Source organism: Ixodes scapularis, unplaced genomic scaffold, assembly GCF_016920785.2.
Source record: "Ixodes scapularis isolate PalLabHiFi unplaced genomic scaffold, ASM1692078v2 ptg005406l_1__unscaffolded, whole genome shotgun sequence".
In the NCBI taxonomy this organism is placed as follows: Eukaryota; Metazoa; Arthropoda; class Arachnida; order Ixodida; family Ixodidae; genus Ixodes; species Ixodes scapularis.
The window spans coordinates 1-17,689 of NW_024610454.1; the positions used below are offsets into that span (position 1 = coordinate 1).

Genomic DNA, 17,689 nt, shown 5'->3' on the forward strand with positions numbered 1-17,689 from the left:
GTATTTTATTGAAATTTCCTATACATAGCTTGCCCATGATGTCATTCCCGGCCATGCCGGTATTTTATATGCCACGAAGGTTCGGTTCACTGTGCTAGTTCCAGACCGCAGATGTAGTACCTCGAGAGAACCAGTGACTATAAATAACCGTGAGTACCCAAGAATGCCGACAACTGCAAGCTATGTATTAGCATGCTTCCTATGATACATGATTGTCCGCACAAGAAGAGACAAGGCCGCGACAAGACGCCCTATACTCTGCTTCATACGCAGTATACAACTCCGTTAATGGTAAAGCGTGAGCCAGTGTTTTGATATAGCGTTTCATATTCGTGGTCTCGCGCCAATGTGGCAAGAGATTAAACCGTCCGCTCACGCCTGAGGTCCCAACAGCAGTATATGTTAAGTAGAGTACGATGTTTGGGCCGTATACGTGAACAGGGTGTCACAAAAGAAAAATTTACACGTTTCTTTTTTTTTGTATTGGAAAAAAAATAGGCATCGCCAAGCGCTCATTTCCCCCCAAAAGTAGCGCTAAATGTCACAACCAGATGCCAAAGTTTCAGTTTGATTCGATATCTTATTCAAAAGTAAGAAATAATTTTCTGTAAATTTAATTGGGAAAATGGCAGCCAACGGAGTTTTTGGATACATGAGGCTGTATGGCATCAGAAAGCGGAAACGGGCAAAAATGCACTCCATTTCCCCATTGAAATTTTCAGAAAATAACTTATAACTTTTGAGTAAGGTATCGGATCGGGCTGAAACTTCGGCATCTGGTTGTGACCTCTGGCGCTACCATTTTGGGCGAAAAATGAGCGTTCGGCGATGCCTTGTTTATTTTTGCGGTAAAACAAAGCCTGCAAATTTTTTTTTTGTGGCACCCTGTATATACAAATAAGTGTTTCAAACACATTTAATAACTAATTGATTGGCGGGTGCCAGAAGGCTAAAAGGTTTTGGGGCACTCGTGTTAACGAATGATACCTTAATAAAGTACTAAGTAAGAATGAAATTGAACCCACGACTCCCAAGCTAACGAGGACTCCATCTTTTACCCTTATTGGTCTTACGTCAAAAATATTACCAACAAATCAATCAACCAATCAGTCATTCTCTAATGAAGGGCGAAACAGCACATACAGGCTGGAATTTATATTCCGGCGGCGGCCACACGTCGGGAGCCATTACCATAAATGTCTCTGCCTGTTAGCGACGTGCGCTACCAAAAGCGTCGTTGTGGTCGAAATTTGCGATTGGCCAAAGCAGTTGCTCCTTGTATTATTATATATAATGCATTCTCAATCGCCGGTTCACAGCATGGCAAATCCTGCAAATCATGGCAAGAGAAATCCTGGTCGTGACGTCGGGAAAGGAAACCATAATAGGGCGCCACCGAAACATCTCGCCGCAAAACACTTAAGATTGTTTTTGATATGTTCCCGTGATGCGATTACATTTTAAAAACCAGCCCCTCGGAAAACATGGTCCTTTCTTCCACTCTAGCATATGATTTTGTCTTGGATCACCGCACGTTATTTAATCATGTCTTACACTCTGATTAAAAGCAGAAAGCTGTACTCCATTTCACTTTAAGTCCAATCGCAGCCAACGCTTCGAGCATATGGGACCAGTCACTCAGATTCAGAAGCATACCATCATGATGCTCGTTTTGTTTCTGTGCATACTCTATCATCACTGAACCAATCATAAACCGAAAAGCCTTGTGACTTGCGCTTTTGGCATTGCTTGATTGGTCTCATCACCTCGTGGCACAGACTATGGCTAGACTTAAGCTGAAACGGAGTGTAATGATCTGTGACATTTAACCCAAAACCACGGCTTTCAGAAGAAAATACTATCCGGTTCCTTCGACCCATTTTCGCGGAATTGTAGTATATACAATTATGTCCATAGTTGAAGAAATTATTCATAAAGTGTCACACCGGAGTTTATCTGTGAACACTGATCAATATATGAGGGGCGGTCTTACGTTGTATGCAAGAGCCCAAAGCGTGGGACGTCCAACAAACACGGCCTTGGCTCCGAGTGCCAGCGCCTTGATCACATCGGTGCCGTGACGGACTCCGCCGTCCACGTAGATCTCGATGCGACCGCCGACTGCCCTTACAATCTCGGGGAGGATTTCTATCTGCAGAAAGACCGCAACGAAAAAAAAGTTTGCTTAAATCTTTATGAAAAAAGAGAAGTACTTGCGTATTGAAGTAAATAATGCTGACGACTGGGATCGTTGTTAGTACGTTCTTAAAAGTGCGAACTACGCAGCAACATGGAGAGAGTAAAACAATACTGAGGGAAAAGTGCGCTGACTTACAACTACACTCTATTGATGCTGAAATCAAATATATACATTACCTGTGTAACAACCCACGAAGTCAGAAATCACAAAACGTGTTTTACTTCCCTCGATTGCGTGGTTGTGGCACATGCAGTATTTATTCATGATGGCAGCACCAATAAAGTTTAGTTTTAACTCAGCTCTGCTGTCTATCAGTATTTTACTCCGTCCCTGTCTCTGCGCTATTTGTGCATTTAAGAAATAAATATTCAATACATGCTGATGTAAAAGTACAGCTGAAAGCCCATTTGGTGCCTTACTTGCTCAAGTGGCATACGGCACGCCCCAGCGGAGAACCGAGGGTTAATATAGATCCATTGGGCATTGTTTGACCCGCAACAGAAGGTTGGGTTACAATGATATTGTAGTGAGTGCGCAGGCGAGCTGGTGGAAATTAACCATTCTGATGTTAGCCTGAGACTGAGACAGGAAAAGAGGAAGTTTCAAAGTAGAAGAAAAAGGAACAGTCGAGGATACGTCTGTAGAGACGTATCCTCGACTGTTCCTTTTTCTTCTACTTTGAAACTTCCTCTTTTCCTGCCTCAGTCTCAGGCTAACATTAGAATGGTTGCGTTACACTTTGCATTCTGTAGAAGGAGCCTCAATCAAAAGTTACGCAATATATAGATATATATATATATTTATGTACTGTGGTTGCAGAGTATTTTTACTTGTTTCCGGCTTACTAGGTATTCATCATCAGCGAAATGGTGACGACGGTAAAATCTACACCAAGTTCTGGACGGAAAACCACCGCAGAGTAATACAGCTCCGAATTCTGAACGTATCGAAACTTAAAAATAGATGTGTGAAGCATCGCAAATTATGTGTATCGCGATAGCATTTCTAAAATAAGTTTTGTATCTGTATTTTGGTGTTACAATCTTAAACTTTACTTTGTATTTCTGTATTGAAATATATTTTCTGGTGTAATCCCGGTATCACGATACTGTCACGGGCCAGAGTATTTCCTTGAATTTTTAAATAACCGTTGTTCTCCAAACACAAACCGTCGTTTCAAAAGTGACCTTATTTATTTATTCATTTATTTTTTGCTGGAGATGAGTGGAACATGCTCAGCAGGGAACGCTGACGCTTTCAAGCTGAGGATCGTTCCGGATGTTTTGGGTCTGATTTAAATTGCCCCCTTTTCTGGTCTGCCTCTTCGAAGTTGGCAAATGTTTTCCAGGACTTCAGATGGTCGATTATTATCGATATAAAAAGCAAACCACTATATCTCTTGGTTTCTTCCTTCCACAACAACCTGTCGTTGGAGGCCTATAATGTCGTCCTATTATAATTATGAGCACGAGCAGCGAATGGATCGGAGAGAGCATTTGGTGAAGAGATAGCTTACTGTTGCTGGGACCCCATCCAGTTGCCGACCCCCATGGTTCGAGACAATTATCGCTGAAACCCCACGCTTAACGGCTTCCTCAGCGTCTTCGGCTGCGAAAGACGGAAAACAATGTTGAAACAATATTGATTTATGTAAATCATGTTAAGTTTTATATCATATATCACGAAAATCAGAAAATTTATGCTTATTCTTCTTTTGCTGAAAACAATTTTGATTTATACAATTTTAGCTATGTCGTACCACCTACCTATAACTCTCTTTTTCTCGGCAGCAAATTAGTTTGTAGTCATTTTCGCACGACCTGTGCTTGAGAGCAAGAAGCGCGGACTCGTTTACTGATTTGAAACGAACCTATGATATACGAACATCATCCATTATGTTTTCAAAGACATCAGCATACAAGTGACTCCTTAGAAATCATTGAATAGGAAATCGAGCGGAGTTACTTAATAGCAACCTATTCTAAGCTGGTGTTGGTAATGCTAAGAATGCGAGCAGTACTTGGGACATAGTTAAAGTTCGGCGATTATTGTCGCCGCCTTCTTGGGTGACGAACGCAAAGCAGAATATCCGTGAACGTATTCAGCGCACCCGAGCGCGAATCGACCTAGGACGCTCGCCAATGTCAACTCTGTAAACTGCATATGGCCGATGTGTCTTCGGCCTGACAGCCTTACCCTTTGGGACTCTGCACGCCACAATTTAGGTCTGCAAGCTCTTCGGTGACAAAAAAAAAAGAATAAAAAAGAAATGTTGCTTCTTTTTTTTTTTCTTAATTTCATTGTATGAAAACAGAATTATTCTCTTTAGAGTTTAATGTGGTTGCGTCGTGTTGCACAATATGTCGTTAGAAGAATTTGATAACAAAATAGTTATCTGGCTCCTTTAATTGTTTGGTTCAATTCCAGTCCTCAATTCGTTTAAGGCTCTTTTCGTTCTTGATTTTATGTTCAGACTACGCAATCTAGGAACATAACTCTATTTTTGCAGAAGCTGCTAAGGGCTAGTTTCCCCAGTTTCGTGTCCGGTACTAGACAACTGTCGACACAAAACTGCACAAAACTCTGGACAGCTACCACCATCCATGGGCGACGGTGGCAACCTGATGACCAGAACGACGGCCGCCACCAGACAACCAATGTGGTTGCCGCCGTCGCTATTAGATGGCGGAAACCTTTCCAGTCTTTCCGTCATGGTGCGCGGCGGTCCGGCGGTCGCCGTCGTGTACATCCCCGCGCCGCGACGCACCAGAGAGACTTCGTTTATGCTCGAACACTTCGGGCTTGCATGTGTGAACGAACCTACGGTGCCCACGACCAGGCATCGGACGTGTGTAAACCTCGCCTTCACGAAGAACGTGCCTGCCGCAGCTTACACCCTATGGCGGTGTACCACAGCGATCACAAGGCCGTGGTCACTGTGGTTACGAAATAAGTAACAACCCCGGATCGTTATACATATGTCCTATTCTTTAATCATTCAAATAACCAATTACCCCATCAGACCTTAATCGTTACATTTATAAATACTTCATTCCCACCATAGCACAGCTTAAAGAAAATCATCCCTGGAAAAGGCGAACAAGAGGGACAAAGGACAAACACAAATCTCCAAACACAGCTAGGTGACTGGTGCGCGACCGATAAAATCCGCCTTATCCGGGTATCGAACCTGGGACCGCGCACCAGTCACCTAGCTGTGTTTGGAGATTTGTGTTTGTCCTTTGTCCCGCTTGTTCCCCTTCTCCAGAGATTATTTTTGTCATTCTTGTCCAGCTCCCTTGCACCTTTGTAATAATTGCATTATAATAATTGTACAGCTTGGCTGCTCTGCCTTCTTCACCAAAGTGGAAAGGCCGATAGTTTCCTCTTTTTTTTTTTTTGCAGATTAATGCACAACTTGTAGACTGGACCTGCATGTACGCAACAAAATGTCATCCGTGGAGATGACCATGAGGATTTAAATTAAGTAAAAAGATAGTATTTAAGAAAATGCAGACAAATTGTGCAACTCAGCAAAAATTCAATTAACGACATTCATGTATTCACTTCCCTTATGCGAAAAACGCAGTAAAATTAACTAACTTTAAAATTCTTTAGCACCAAAATTACTTTGACGGTCACGAGATGCAAAACCAATGAAATTGTTTTGCATAATACGAATCCAAATATCATGCAAAACATAAATTCAAAACTAATCAAATGGATACGCATTCATGCAAAATCATTTGTTAAAAATTAAATATAATCTTGAGCACCGCACATCAGCATTCTGGGGCCTTTACTATTTAACATATAAATAAGTCAATGAAATCGTGAACACATCAGTCCAGGTAAAGTTAATAATTTACGCGGATGATACCAGCGTCTTAGTTTTTCGGCTGGTAACTTCAATTAGGTTGTGAGCATAGCTAATGACACCATGATAAATAAAGAGCCTTTAGGGCTAGTTCAAATAACCTAAAATTAAGAAGTAAACGAAGGTGGGTGATTTCAGATAAGATCGACCAAAGGATGGCTAGTCGACATTTTCAAATCAACTGATGTTTTTATATGTTATTATCTAGTGTCTGGTATGAACGAATCCAAATTTAGTTTTGACTAGAAAAAATACTTGGGGACAGGAAAAATCGTAAGGCATGAGGTGGTGGACAGTTGCATTAACGCGCACTGATAGAGGGGGCCCGTTTGAGAGTGAATAACTAAAGCGATAACATTAGGAGAACTCTAATACGTTTTAGGCGCAAACTATGGGTATAGCTTGCTTGTAATATAAAGTAATCATGTTTATTTAAAATTTAGTTATTTTTCTAAAAATTGACAAACATGCCTGCTCGAACGACAAATGGCAAACTTTGGAGGTCTGTATCTCATGAAATAATTTAATCATTATGATATAATTTGCAGATATTATTCTACTAATATATAGCTAATATTTAAAAAATAACTAAGGTATCTGTGTGATACAATAGTTAGGATATATTTAGTCAAACATGGAAAAAAAATCAAACAAAGAAAAATTCCAATGCGAATAAAAAAAAAAACGCCACCCTCGATTTTTTTTAAAATTTAGGTAACTTGTTATACTCTATTTCGGCATTCATTTCCATTAAAAACATGTTGCATCATTTTATTGAGAAAGAAGATACAACTCCCCAAAGTAGGGTCCTTTTTCAAAGCCTACACTTAGCAGTGTTTTATACAAGAACTGACGAGTTCCAGTTTCATGAAACCAACACACATCTTTTATATATTTTTATTCAGATGAGGCCAATGATAACTAAAGAAATCGTTCACACACTTAAATTAAGGAGAAACTACTGTGTACAAAGAGGTGTCATATTACGGACTAATGATCCGAGAAAAGATCATGCAGCCATCGGCCACTAGGAACTTTGTTTACTTTATTCTCCTGCGACACTATATGCTATTCCCTCTTCCGCTCTACCTTCATCTCTCTCTCTCTCTCTCATATATATCCCTGACATATATCCAGAACAAAAACATGTTCAAGCATTCCCTTTCTGCGTGGTAGTGTTCTGTGGCTAGCAAAAATCATTTCCTCGCTAAGCTCACGATTATGGCAAAATAGTTGCCGGAAACCGCAGACGACACTCGTCGCTAGTTCTGGCAAAACGGCCGATACAATCTTTTTTTCGCATTTCCCCGCTCGCTGTCAAGGACAAGGGGGTTCGCTTCAACCAGCAAAACATGGCCGCCGTCGCCTGTTTACTGAGCAGTCATGCCTGTCGCCATCTCACTCGCTGGCGTCACGGGCGATAATATCAGGCACAAAGGGGCACACCAACCGGCAGCATTATCCCCAAATACTCGAGCCTCGCGTAAATACATAGAGTGTAAACGCTGTCGCCATGTTATCGTAGTAAGACCGCCCCCCCCCCCCCCCCCTTCCCCAACGGGGGACTGCAGTACGCGACGGCGTACTAACACAACGGCGACGATATCGACATCGCGGGCTCCGAATTTTCCCATAGTTCTACTCCACGGGCATTTCTCGAAACGCTTGATATTGTGTACGCCCGCCTGGAAGGATTTCAGGCGCGTAGTTAAGATAAGGCGGTTCTCCGCGGCAAAAGAAAGCAATTTCACAAAAGCTTAAAAGCGGCGGCGACGCGTGTGCGGTGAACGCTTGTAGTTTTTGTGTAGACAGGGTGTGTGTGTTCTCGTTGTTGACACCAGCCGGCGATAAGGCACTGCAGGCGGTAGCTCAGTACAGCAAGGGCTAATCCGAGTGACCATCAACGTAACCCCACCGCCAACCCCTCGCGAACCGGTCGCCGACGTGGCTCAGGCTGTGTCATGAACCACGTGGTAGAAGCTCGGGTGCTTTCATATCAGCGCGTGGAGGGACGACAGTGCGATTCCGGAAAGTCTTTTTCGAAGGCCGCTGACCACAATTTTTTGTCTGGAGACTTTCCCTCTTTCTTCCTTTGACGTGGATCAAGCTTTGCCGACAGCCTCAGTTGTGACCTCTCTTTTCGAATGTACGTTTGCAGTGAGTGAGCTCCTCAGCCTCGGACTTGTCACTTGTGCACCCAGTAGTTCTTTCACTTGGCAATTATATGCCATCAGTTGGGGTTTCATTTCTATTATTTATGTATACATTATGAAGACGTCCTGGAGCTCCGAACGAGTGTTCTGTGCAGATTACTTTTGCAAACACAAAAAGACTATACCAAAGCAGCGGAATTTTCGAAGTGTTGGCGAGTTGGACCTAAACTCGTTGAAGCAAATTCTTCCGCCTGACTGTTCCACCAAAGTGAGTGCGACGGACTACCTGTGCTACCATTGCTTCATGCACATCACTAAGAAGATCTCGATGCGAAGCTCAGAGCAGTGCCCTGACATATTTGTGCCAGCTGAAGAAGCAATTGAAGATCTAAATCGCAGCATACTACCTACAGATGTGTCGCCGCTGAGACAACCAAGCGTCGTAAGAAGTCGGGACAGGCCTGCCTATGTCAAGAGAAAGCAGACAGAACTGGAGCAGGTTGCTGTCAAGAATATACGCTCAAGGCTACGTATTGCGTACGACAGGGACGCACCATCAGGGTCGTCCGAACCAACATGCTCCACATGCACTGAGTGGGTGGACAACTTTCGGCAGGCCTTTGAAACCGCCACCTCTCTCCGGGAACGTTGTCAACTGCTTACACTCCTGCCGTCAACACTGACGAAGAATGAGGTTCAAATGAAGATTCCACAGGCCTCAATGTACCTCATCAGTAAATCCCGAAAACTCAAGGAAAAGCATGGCGTGTGGTATGAGCCGGATCCTTACACGAGGTGCAAGGTGAGCCCTGAGAACCTGTCTACTGCCCTAGAGTACTTCACGAAAGACAAGCTACAATGTTCGCGCCAAAGTCCCAACCAGAAGGACGTCATCTCTGTCATGCTCAACGGAGAGAAAACGTTCGTGCCAAAGCGCTTCATGACACGCTCAATACGAGAGGCCTTCCGTATATACAAAGACAAGCATCCCGATTCCGGCGTTGGGCTAACGAAATTTTATTCGTTGCGCCCTAGATGGGTCCAATGTATTCCACACCAGGAAGTGTGCGTTTGTGTGCGCTGCGCCCATTATTATCTTTGTATTGCCGCTCTAGAGAACGTTACAGGCTCAACATTCAACACTGGTGAAATGAACTCGGCATTTCTGTGCGACCCAGCAACAGAACTGTGCCTTCAAGGAGACTGTGATCACTGCCCACAAGGCCAGTTTCTTACACTCCAGGAACTTGATATCCCGGAGGATGAAGAGATTGTGCTTGCAACATGGGAGTCAGGCGACCTTGTGAAAAAACCTTTGGAACCTGAGACTTTCCTAAAAGTCATCCAAGTGACGGTTGGAAGTTGGGTACTTCACAACCATATCCGGCAAACGCAAGGTAAAGCGATCTACGATGAAAAATAGTGCATGCAACGTGGGAGCATTGTCTTTCATTTTGACTTTGCTGAAAACTGGACCATCGTGCTTCCTGACGAAGTGCAAGCATATCACTGGAAAAAAAAAAACAAGTTTCGATATTTACATGTGTAGTGACGACAAGAAAATCTACAAACAGCTTTGCCATCATCAGTGAGGACCTGTGTCACGACGCCGCTCACGCTTGCTTGGCTCTAGAAAAAGTGAAGGAGTGGGTTGAAGACAACGTTGCGGTATACTCGTACGTGACGTACGTAAGTGACGGCGCCGCCGGTCATTTCAAGAATCGCTACCAGCTTCACCAATTTGCAAAGGACGATTTCCCACAAGCCCAGTGGTGTTTTTCTGCATCTGGACATGGGAAAAATGCATGTGACGGAGTTGGCGGACTCGTGAAGCACCAGGCCACGCTGAACAACCTAAGAGAACGTTCAGTAAGCGCAATTCAGACGGCCAGGACAATGGTGAGCGTTCTATCAAAGAAACTGAAAGGCGTGCATCTTGTATATCTGGACGAAAATGAGGTTGTTCGGTATCGTGAACAAAAAAAAAGAAGAGTGGCTGACGGTGCGCGCCTTCCCTGGCATTCAGTCTTGGCACGCGTGGCGGCTCAGCAAGTCATCAACAGAAGGGACCTGTGACGTATATGTAGCACGGACAGTCGGATCTGCTTGGAAGCAACTTTATTAAATGGGTACAGCGAGGAAAACCTTAGCGTAAAGTGCCGAATTTGATTTCCCAAGGACTGCTCATTTTGAATGCAGGGACATCTTATTTATCACATTTTTCTTCACGGGGTATTTAACCTACTGTTTTTGTTGGTGGTTACTAATAATTTTTATCTGATCACTATAAAAAAAATCCCAAAATGTTACTCCCGAGCAGGATAAAATATATCGGCTTGCCACGATTCATTCATACACCGAGAGCATCGAAGCTGCTCCAGTTAGGCACTATGGCATCCGTCACCTGAAATTGTTTGTAATCGTAAATACACAGCCAACCTAAATATCTTACTATGATATCTTTGTTTTTGTGTGTGGAAGTAAAGTTATTTATTTTACTCTAGATGTAAGATATACCGGAAGGTACAACTTCACACTGCATCATCTTTTCTCAAATCATTAGACTCTAATATGATACCACTTTGTACGCTTATGTAAAATGCTGTATATAGTTTCTCCTCCCTTTTACTGTGTGACCGATCGCTCTTTTTATCAATGACCTCATCTGAATAAATGTATATAAAAGATTTGTGCAAGTTTCATGAAACTGGAACTCAGAGTCACTTCTTGTATAGGACACTGCTAAGTGTAGGCTTTGAAAAAGGACCCTACCGTGGGGAGTTGTCTCTTCTTTCACAGTGCAATGATGCAACATGTTTTTAATAGAAATGAATGCCGAAATAGAGTATAACAGGGTACCCAAATTTTAAAATAATCGAAGGTGTTTTTTTTTTTATTCGCATTGGAATTTTTCTTTGTTTGATTTTTTTCTCATGTTTGCCTAAATATATTGTAACTATTGTGTCACTCAGATACCTTATTTATTTGTTCAATAATAGCCATATATTAGTAAAATAATGTCTGCAAGTTATGTAATAATGATTAAATTATTTCATGAGATACAGATTTCCAAAGTTTGCCATTTGTCGTTCGAGCAGGCATGTTTGGCAATTTTTAGAAAACTAAATAAATTTTTAATAAATATTATTACTTTATATTACAGGCAAGTTGTACCCATAGTTTGTTTGTAAAAAGTTTTAAAATTCTCCTAATTTTATTGTTTTAATTATTCACTTTCAAACTTGCCCCCTCCATCAGTGCGCATTATTGCAGCTGTCCACCTCTCCCTGCCTTACGATTTTTCTTGTCTCCAAATTTTTTTTCTGGTCAAAACTAAGTGTGGATTCGTTTATACCAGACACTAGACAATGTCATATAAAAACATCAGTTGATTTAAAAATGCCGACCAGTCACCCTTTGGTCGATCTTATCTGAAATCACCCAGGTACTATTAGCCTAAGAAATAAGAATCTTGATCTTGCATGCGATAATATTTTGGACTCCTCCCCTGCCGAGTAAGTATGCTCCTTTAAGACGTTCGGAGTGTTATCTTTGAAGCATACGTCGTGGACCGAGCACGTGGACTATTTTATTTCTAAATTGGCTTATTTGGTTGGTACGTTGATAGACATTGTTATATTCTTCTATCCAGAGGAAAACTGCTGGTATATAACTAATTATTTTTATATCTCGTTTGAACTTCTTTCGTTTGGTTCGAGGCACAACAACTACGACTAATCTGCAAAATATTTTTATTGCAGAAAAGACTATTAAGAATCATTAGTAACGTGTCCTATGAATTTAAGGCGGACCAACGTTTTGAGTATATATTATTATTAAGCGTCGATCAATATTATGACTTTACACTCATCATGAAGTACGAATAAGCACGCATGGTATGTAGTTGCTTCTTGTCGTTTGCATCATTAACAAAAAAAATGTCACATTTTCCACCCGTCACCCGGACGCTGGTTAGTAAACCCGATTATGCACAGACAATGGACTTCAAATGATTCAACGAACCTTGCCTACTTCATCAAGCACATTTGTACATCTACTATTCATATAGCATTTTAAATTGAATTGAACCCTGGCCCTCAGGTGCAGCTAAATGAACTGCTGGATGGGCAACAGCGTCTAATGGCCAAATTAAAGCAAATCGAAGCAAACCAGGCATCGGCCGATTCCAGACTGAATGACGTGTGCAACCGTATAGGATAAGTGGAAGCGAAAATTGATAAACTTGACAATATACAGACTGTTCTTCAAGAGTATAAAGAAAAATGTGACGCACAACTTACGCAGATACAAGCTCTGTCATCCCGGGTAGAAACTCTCGAAAATCGTAGCCGCCGCAGTAATCTGATTTTTTATGGATTCCCTGAATCAAATGCGAAAGAAACCGCCGCTGCTTGTGAAGAACTTGTTACGAACCTGTGCCACACTCGTTTAGGCGTAGATGATATTCTTATCGAAAAGGCATACCGGCTAGGCAAGCAGTCTACTGATCGTAACCGACCAATCTTTGCAAGTTTTCGTTTTCTGAAAGATAAGGAAAGAATCATGTTTAATGCTCGCAAACTAAAAGGTACAAATTTAAGCATCTCAGAAGACCTCTCCGAATATGTTCGTGTTGTAAGAAAGCGATTATGGGAATACGCGAAGGCTCACCGTCGACCGGATAGCAAAGTTCTGCTAAAACATGACTGCTTGCTCCTAGACGGGGTCAAATTCACTTGGGATGATGAGGCAAAGCTGGTGATTCAGCATTGACTACCTAATAACCGCAAAGAATGTCCAATAAACATAACCCTTGTCAACTGTAGAAGTGTGAAAAATAAAGTAGATGAGCTACCGCAGCTTGTAAACATGACTCAGTCACAGGTTGTAATCGGGACGGTGTCGTGGCTGGACGAAAACGTTCTCGATCGAGAGGTTTTCCCTGACAATTACTTATGTTATAGAAAAGATAGAAATTCCCACGGAGGGGGTGTTTTTATTCTTGTTCATGAAATTATTGTTTCCAAAGAAATGCCGATTGAAACTGAAAACGTTGAAAACGTTTGGTGCGAACTTTCCTTGGGTAATGGTGAACGGCTGGCCGTTGGTGCCTTTTACAGGCCACCAGGTACACAGCCGAGCGTTTTAAGTTCACATTCTGAAATTGTTTCTACTATTAGATGCGCTAAAATTATAATTGGAGGTGACTTTAATCTACCTGCAATTAACTGGAAGGCGAATAATCACAGGACTGGCGCAGGAGGAGAATTATAAAACGTGTTTTTCAGTCTTGTGGACCTGTGTTCACTTGAACAGCATGTTCTTGAGCCAACGCGAGACGATAAAACAGGCCACATTCTAGATTTACTTTTATCCAATACGCCATACATTATCTCAAATACGCAAGTCATCACTGGCATCAGCGATCATAAAGTAGTTGTGGCAGATGTTAACCTTTCAAATACCAGTGTCGGCCGGTCAAAACCGCGGAAGGTGTTTTTATACAACAAAGCAGATTATGATAGCATGTCAGCTGCACTTGATTCGTATTTTCCAACCTTTGAAACGTTGGCTGAGGAACTGAGTATCGAGGATCTCTGGCGTGTTTTTAAGAACAAAATAACTGAATTAACGAACTGCTTTGTTCCTTCTGCTATGCTTACTTCGAAGCGTGCACGTGACAAACCTTGGGTATCTCGCCAGCTCCGTAGCCTTATTCAAAAGAAGCAAAGGGCGTTCCTAGCACTCAACTTGCAGCCCATCTTGCCAAGCTGAGCGAACTAACTGCACACGTAAAAACCAGCATTCATACAGCCAAACAACAATACTTCCAGGCATTTGAAGAGAAAGTGAAGATTAATCCAAAGGAGTTCTGGAGATACGTGCGCAGCAATGCCAAAAGTGATATCTCCGTTCCGCCGCTTAATCACGATGACAGTGTTGTACAAAGTGATACCGATAAGGCCCAGCTTTTGAATTCATTTTTTTATTCCGTGTTTAACCCGCCTGCACAGCGGGATGTTTCTTTCGATGCGCCCTTTGTGACTAATGAGATGCCTCCGATCACACTCCAAGTGGAAGGGATTAGAAAGCTTTTAAATGAACTCGATGCAAGCAAGGCAACAGGCCCCGACAACATTTCTCCTTGTATTCTGAGGTCATGCTCTGGTGTAGTCTGCCTGTATTTTTATGTTCTTTTTGAAAAATCTTTAGATACGTCATCATTGCCGTCAGATTGGAAGCTTGGTCGGTTGGTCCCGATACACAAGGGTGGCCCAAGGAACGTGGTCACAAATTACCGTCCGATTTCACTAACTAGCATCGCTTGTAAGGTAATCGAGCACGTTTTATATACAGGCATAATCCATCATGTAAATGCCTCGGGAATACTACATTCCTCCCAGCACGGCTTTCGTCAAGGCTACTCGTGCGTGACACAGCTAACAGAGTTTGTACATGAATTGGCAGGTGCTCTTGATGGCCGTGATAGCGTTGACTGCATTTTTCTTGATTTCAGCAAGGCGTTTGATGTTGTCTCCCATGACTTGTTTATTGCGAAACTTCACTGTTATAAAATTGATAAGAAAGTGGTATATTGGATACGCGAATATTTGTCTCTCCGTAAACAATATGTTGTGCTAAATGGTTGCCAGTCCGAATTTGCTGACGTGACATCAGGAGTCCCGCAAGGGTCCGTCCTTGGGCCGCTGTTGTTTATGCTGTACTTGAATGATATCGTGGGTGTTGTGTCATCACCAATGCGTCTCTTTGCAGACGATCGTGTTGTTTATCGAAAAATACGAGCGAGTGATAACGTCGACATTCTACAGGCAGCCATAAATGCAATTACCGATTGGTGCGAACTGTGGGAAATGAATATTAATTTTAAGAAAACTGTCCACATCCCATTTACGAGACGGCGTGTTCCGTCCCTCAGTACTTATACCATTAATGACGAGCCACTCACTGTTGCCTACGAATACAAATATCTTGGTGTATTCCTAACCTCGACCCTAAGTTGGAATAAGCACATTGACTATACTGTCTCTAAAGCCTCGAGAATGCTTGGCTTTCTCGCTCGTAATTTTAAGCCTGTACCACGTTCCTTGAAAGAAAGACTTTATTTTTCGCATGTCCGCTCAATTTTAGAATATGCCTGCACTATATGGGATCCTCACACTGCTGTCCAGATAATCAACCTTGAAAAAGTACAAAACCGGGCTGCCCGTTTTGTTTTAAACAATTACGACAGGCGACTTAGTTTGACTCGTGCGAAACAGAGCCTAGGATGGAAGGAGTTAAGCTTTAGAAGGAAGAACCTTCGACTGAAATTTTTAATAACATATTTCACTGTAGGACTGGGATAGATAGAAATGCCTACCTTCACCCACCAGATTACATATCGCAAAGAAAGGATCATGTGTATAAGGTCAAGGAATTCCGCTGTAAAAGTGACGTCTATATGAACTCTTTTTTTCCTAAAACAATACGGGATTGGAAGGGTTTGCCAGCCTCGGTGGTCAACATTGTTCCTAACGATATGTTTTATTCAACACTAACCTCGTAGTGTCTAGTTAGTAGTTGAGTAACGTTCGTAGTGTTTAGTAGACCGCATTTGTATTTTTTATGTAGCCTGCACTTTGTTGTGATACTGAAAGATTTATGGCTTGTGAATATTGCTCTTTTAACTTTTGCATAACTATTCGTGTTCTTCATTTCCAACTTCTCCCCCCCCCCTACTGTAATGCCCCATGGCGCTGTAGGTATCTGAATAAATAAATAAAAATAAATAAATACATACATAATCTTTGCGACAATTTTCTTTGGACCTAAGCAACTGCCATTGTTATTTATTTCAACAGAAATGTTGTATTTGTTATATTTTTTTTTGGGGGGGGGAAAGCTTTGTGTTATATCATTTATAATGTTCAATTCCGAAATTATTACATAGTTATTCTTTTTCAATGTGAACCACTGTCAATGCTGTGAGTAGCTTTTGTTTTCAACAAGGGATGTATTTTGTTACTTGTGTGACTGTGTGTCGACGAGGTCTCAATTACTTGTATATTATTTTTAATGCGAAAGCACTAACTGTCCCATTGAGCGCAGCCGGCGCTGTCTGTACCCGCAAAAAACGGCATCTAAATTCTGGCTAAGCGAAACGGCACCTCGATCCTGGTTGAGAAAAACGAGCAATAAATTCCTATTGGCTGCGACGCGTCATCGTTTCAAGGAACGCCAGCCCACAGAGAAGCCCTCATCCTAACGATGCCGTCCGTGTGCCGGTAAAAGGGAGAGAGTGGCGGGCTCGCGGCCGCCGAACACCTCTTAGAAATCAGGCCGTAGCGCTCCGAGTGGGCACGTCACAATGGCGGAGGAAGGAAGGCCATGGACAACGTTATTAGATTACATCAGTTGTGGAACTCCCGCGGAGGGGGGTACCCCACTTCACTCACTTCCATCCGCCAACCGTCGTTCGAAGCGCCATCTAGATTTTCGTTTCATTACTATGTGTTCCAAAGAGCCCAGCTGAAGCATAGAGTTATTACAATAAACGCTAGAGGCTCAGCTGGCGCTATGTGCTGTTGCAAATTGAAGCAGACAGCAAGCAGTCAGAAAATGACTTCCCGTAATGCATTTCTATGGGAAAAAACGAGTGCATTTTCTCTCTGCGCTCGGTTATAAGAGCAAATATCACGAATAATGTGTACGTGCTAGGCACATTGTAACATTTCTCAGTCACGCAGACGAAATAATTGGTCAGTTACAGCATTTTTATTTCAAATTCGCGGCATTAAAAACGGTGTTAAAACCGCTTCGTACGTGTATTGATGTGCACTGTCGGACACTGTTAGCGCGAACACGGCGTCGACGCTTTCCAGCATGGGGGGTATACGTGCCAAACGAACGAACAACATTGTGGAAAACGAAGAGAGACGGCGACAACTACGCAGTAACACTGGGTAAGTAACTCCTTGTGCTTGCAGACGATCAAAATAAGTTGAAAGTCACGTAATATACTCTGATTTGCAATACATAAGTACTGCTTTATTCTTTCTGCTCATGAATATGTGCGAAGATGCTTGTTCTGTGTTCAAATCATCACCCGCACGCTCGAAATCTTTCAAATAGGGGGAAGCCAGAGGACATGTGCGCGATAAAAACTGGAACACATTGTAAATAATAAGAAAACACACCTTTCGTAGCCCACGTACTTTACTCTTTACATTTCGAACGTTTCTTTTACCACTCGTAAAGATGCACGGCGGGGTCATTTTCATATAGAGAAAGGACAGGCATATTAGCAATATATAAGCACCAACGGAATGCTGGCGAACTTTGAACACACTCTACATTCCTTTCGATCGTTATTTTGCTTAGAATCGTCGCTCGTTTCTACATACCTGCCATGGAACAGAGGTTTGGGCCTGAAATATAGCGAAGTTTAGCATCGTTCAG

At 42.3% G+C, this 17,689-nt stretch overlaps 1 protein-coding gene across 1 annotated transcript in view; it reads right to left on the reverse strand.

Annotated features, from left to right (window-relative positions):
* Positions 1-1,993: 1,993 nt before the first annotated feature.
* Positions 1,994-17,689, reverse strand: part of LOC120841574 (hydroxyacid oxidase 1) — a gene marked incomplete at its 3' end in the record, with an annotated part of 46,300 nt that continues 30,604 nt past the window's right edge. Inside the window, exons 5-6 of the mRNA XM_042288457.1 lie at positions 3,717-3,808; positions 1,994-2,152 (exon numbers count right to left, since the gene is read on the reverse strand). Coding sequence (XP_042144391.1) covers positions 1,994-2,152; positions 3,717-3,808 — 251 coding nt within the window. The remainder of the gene's footprint in view (positions 2,153-3,716; positions 3,809-17,689) is intronic.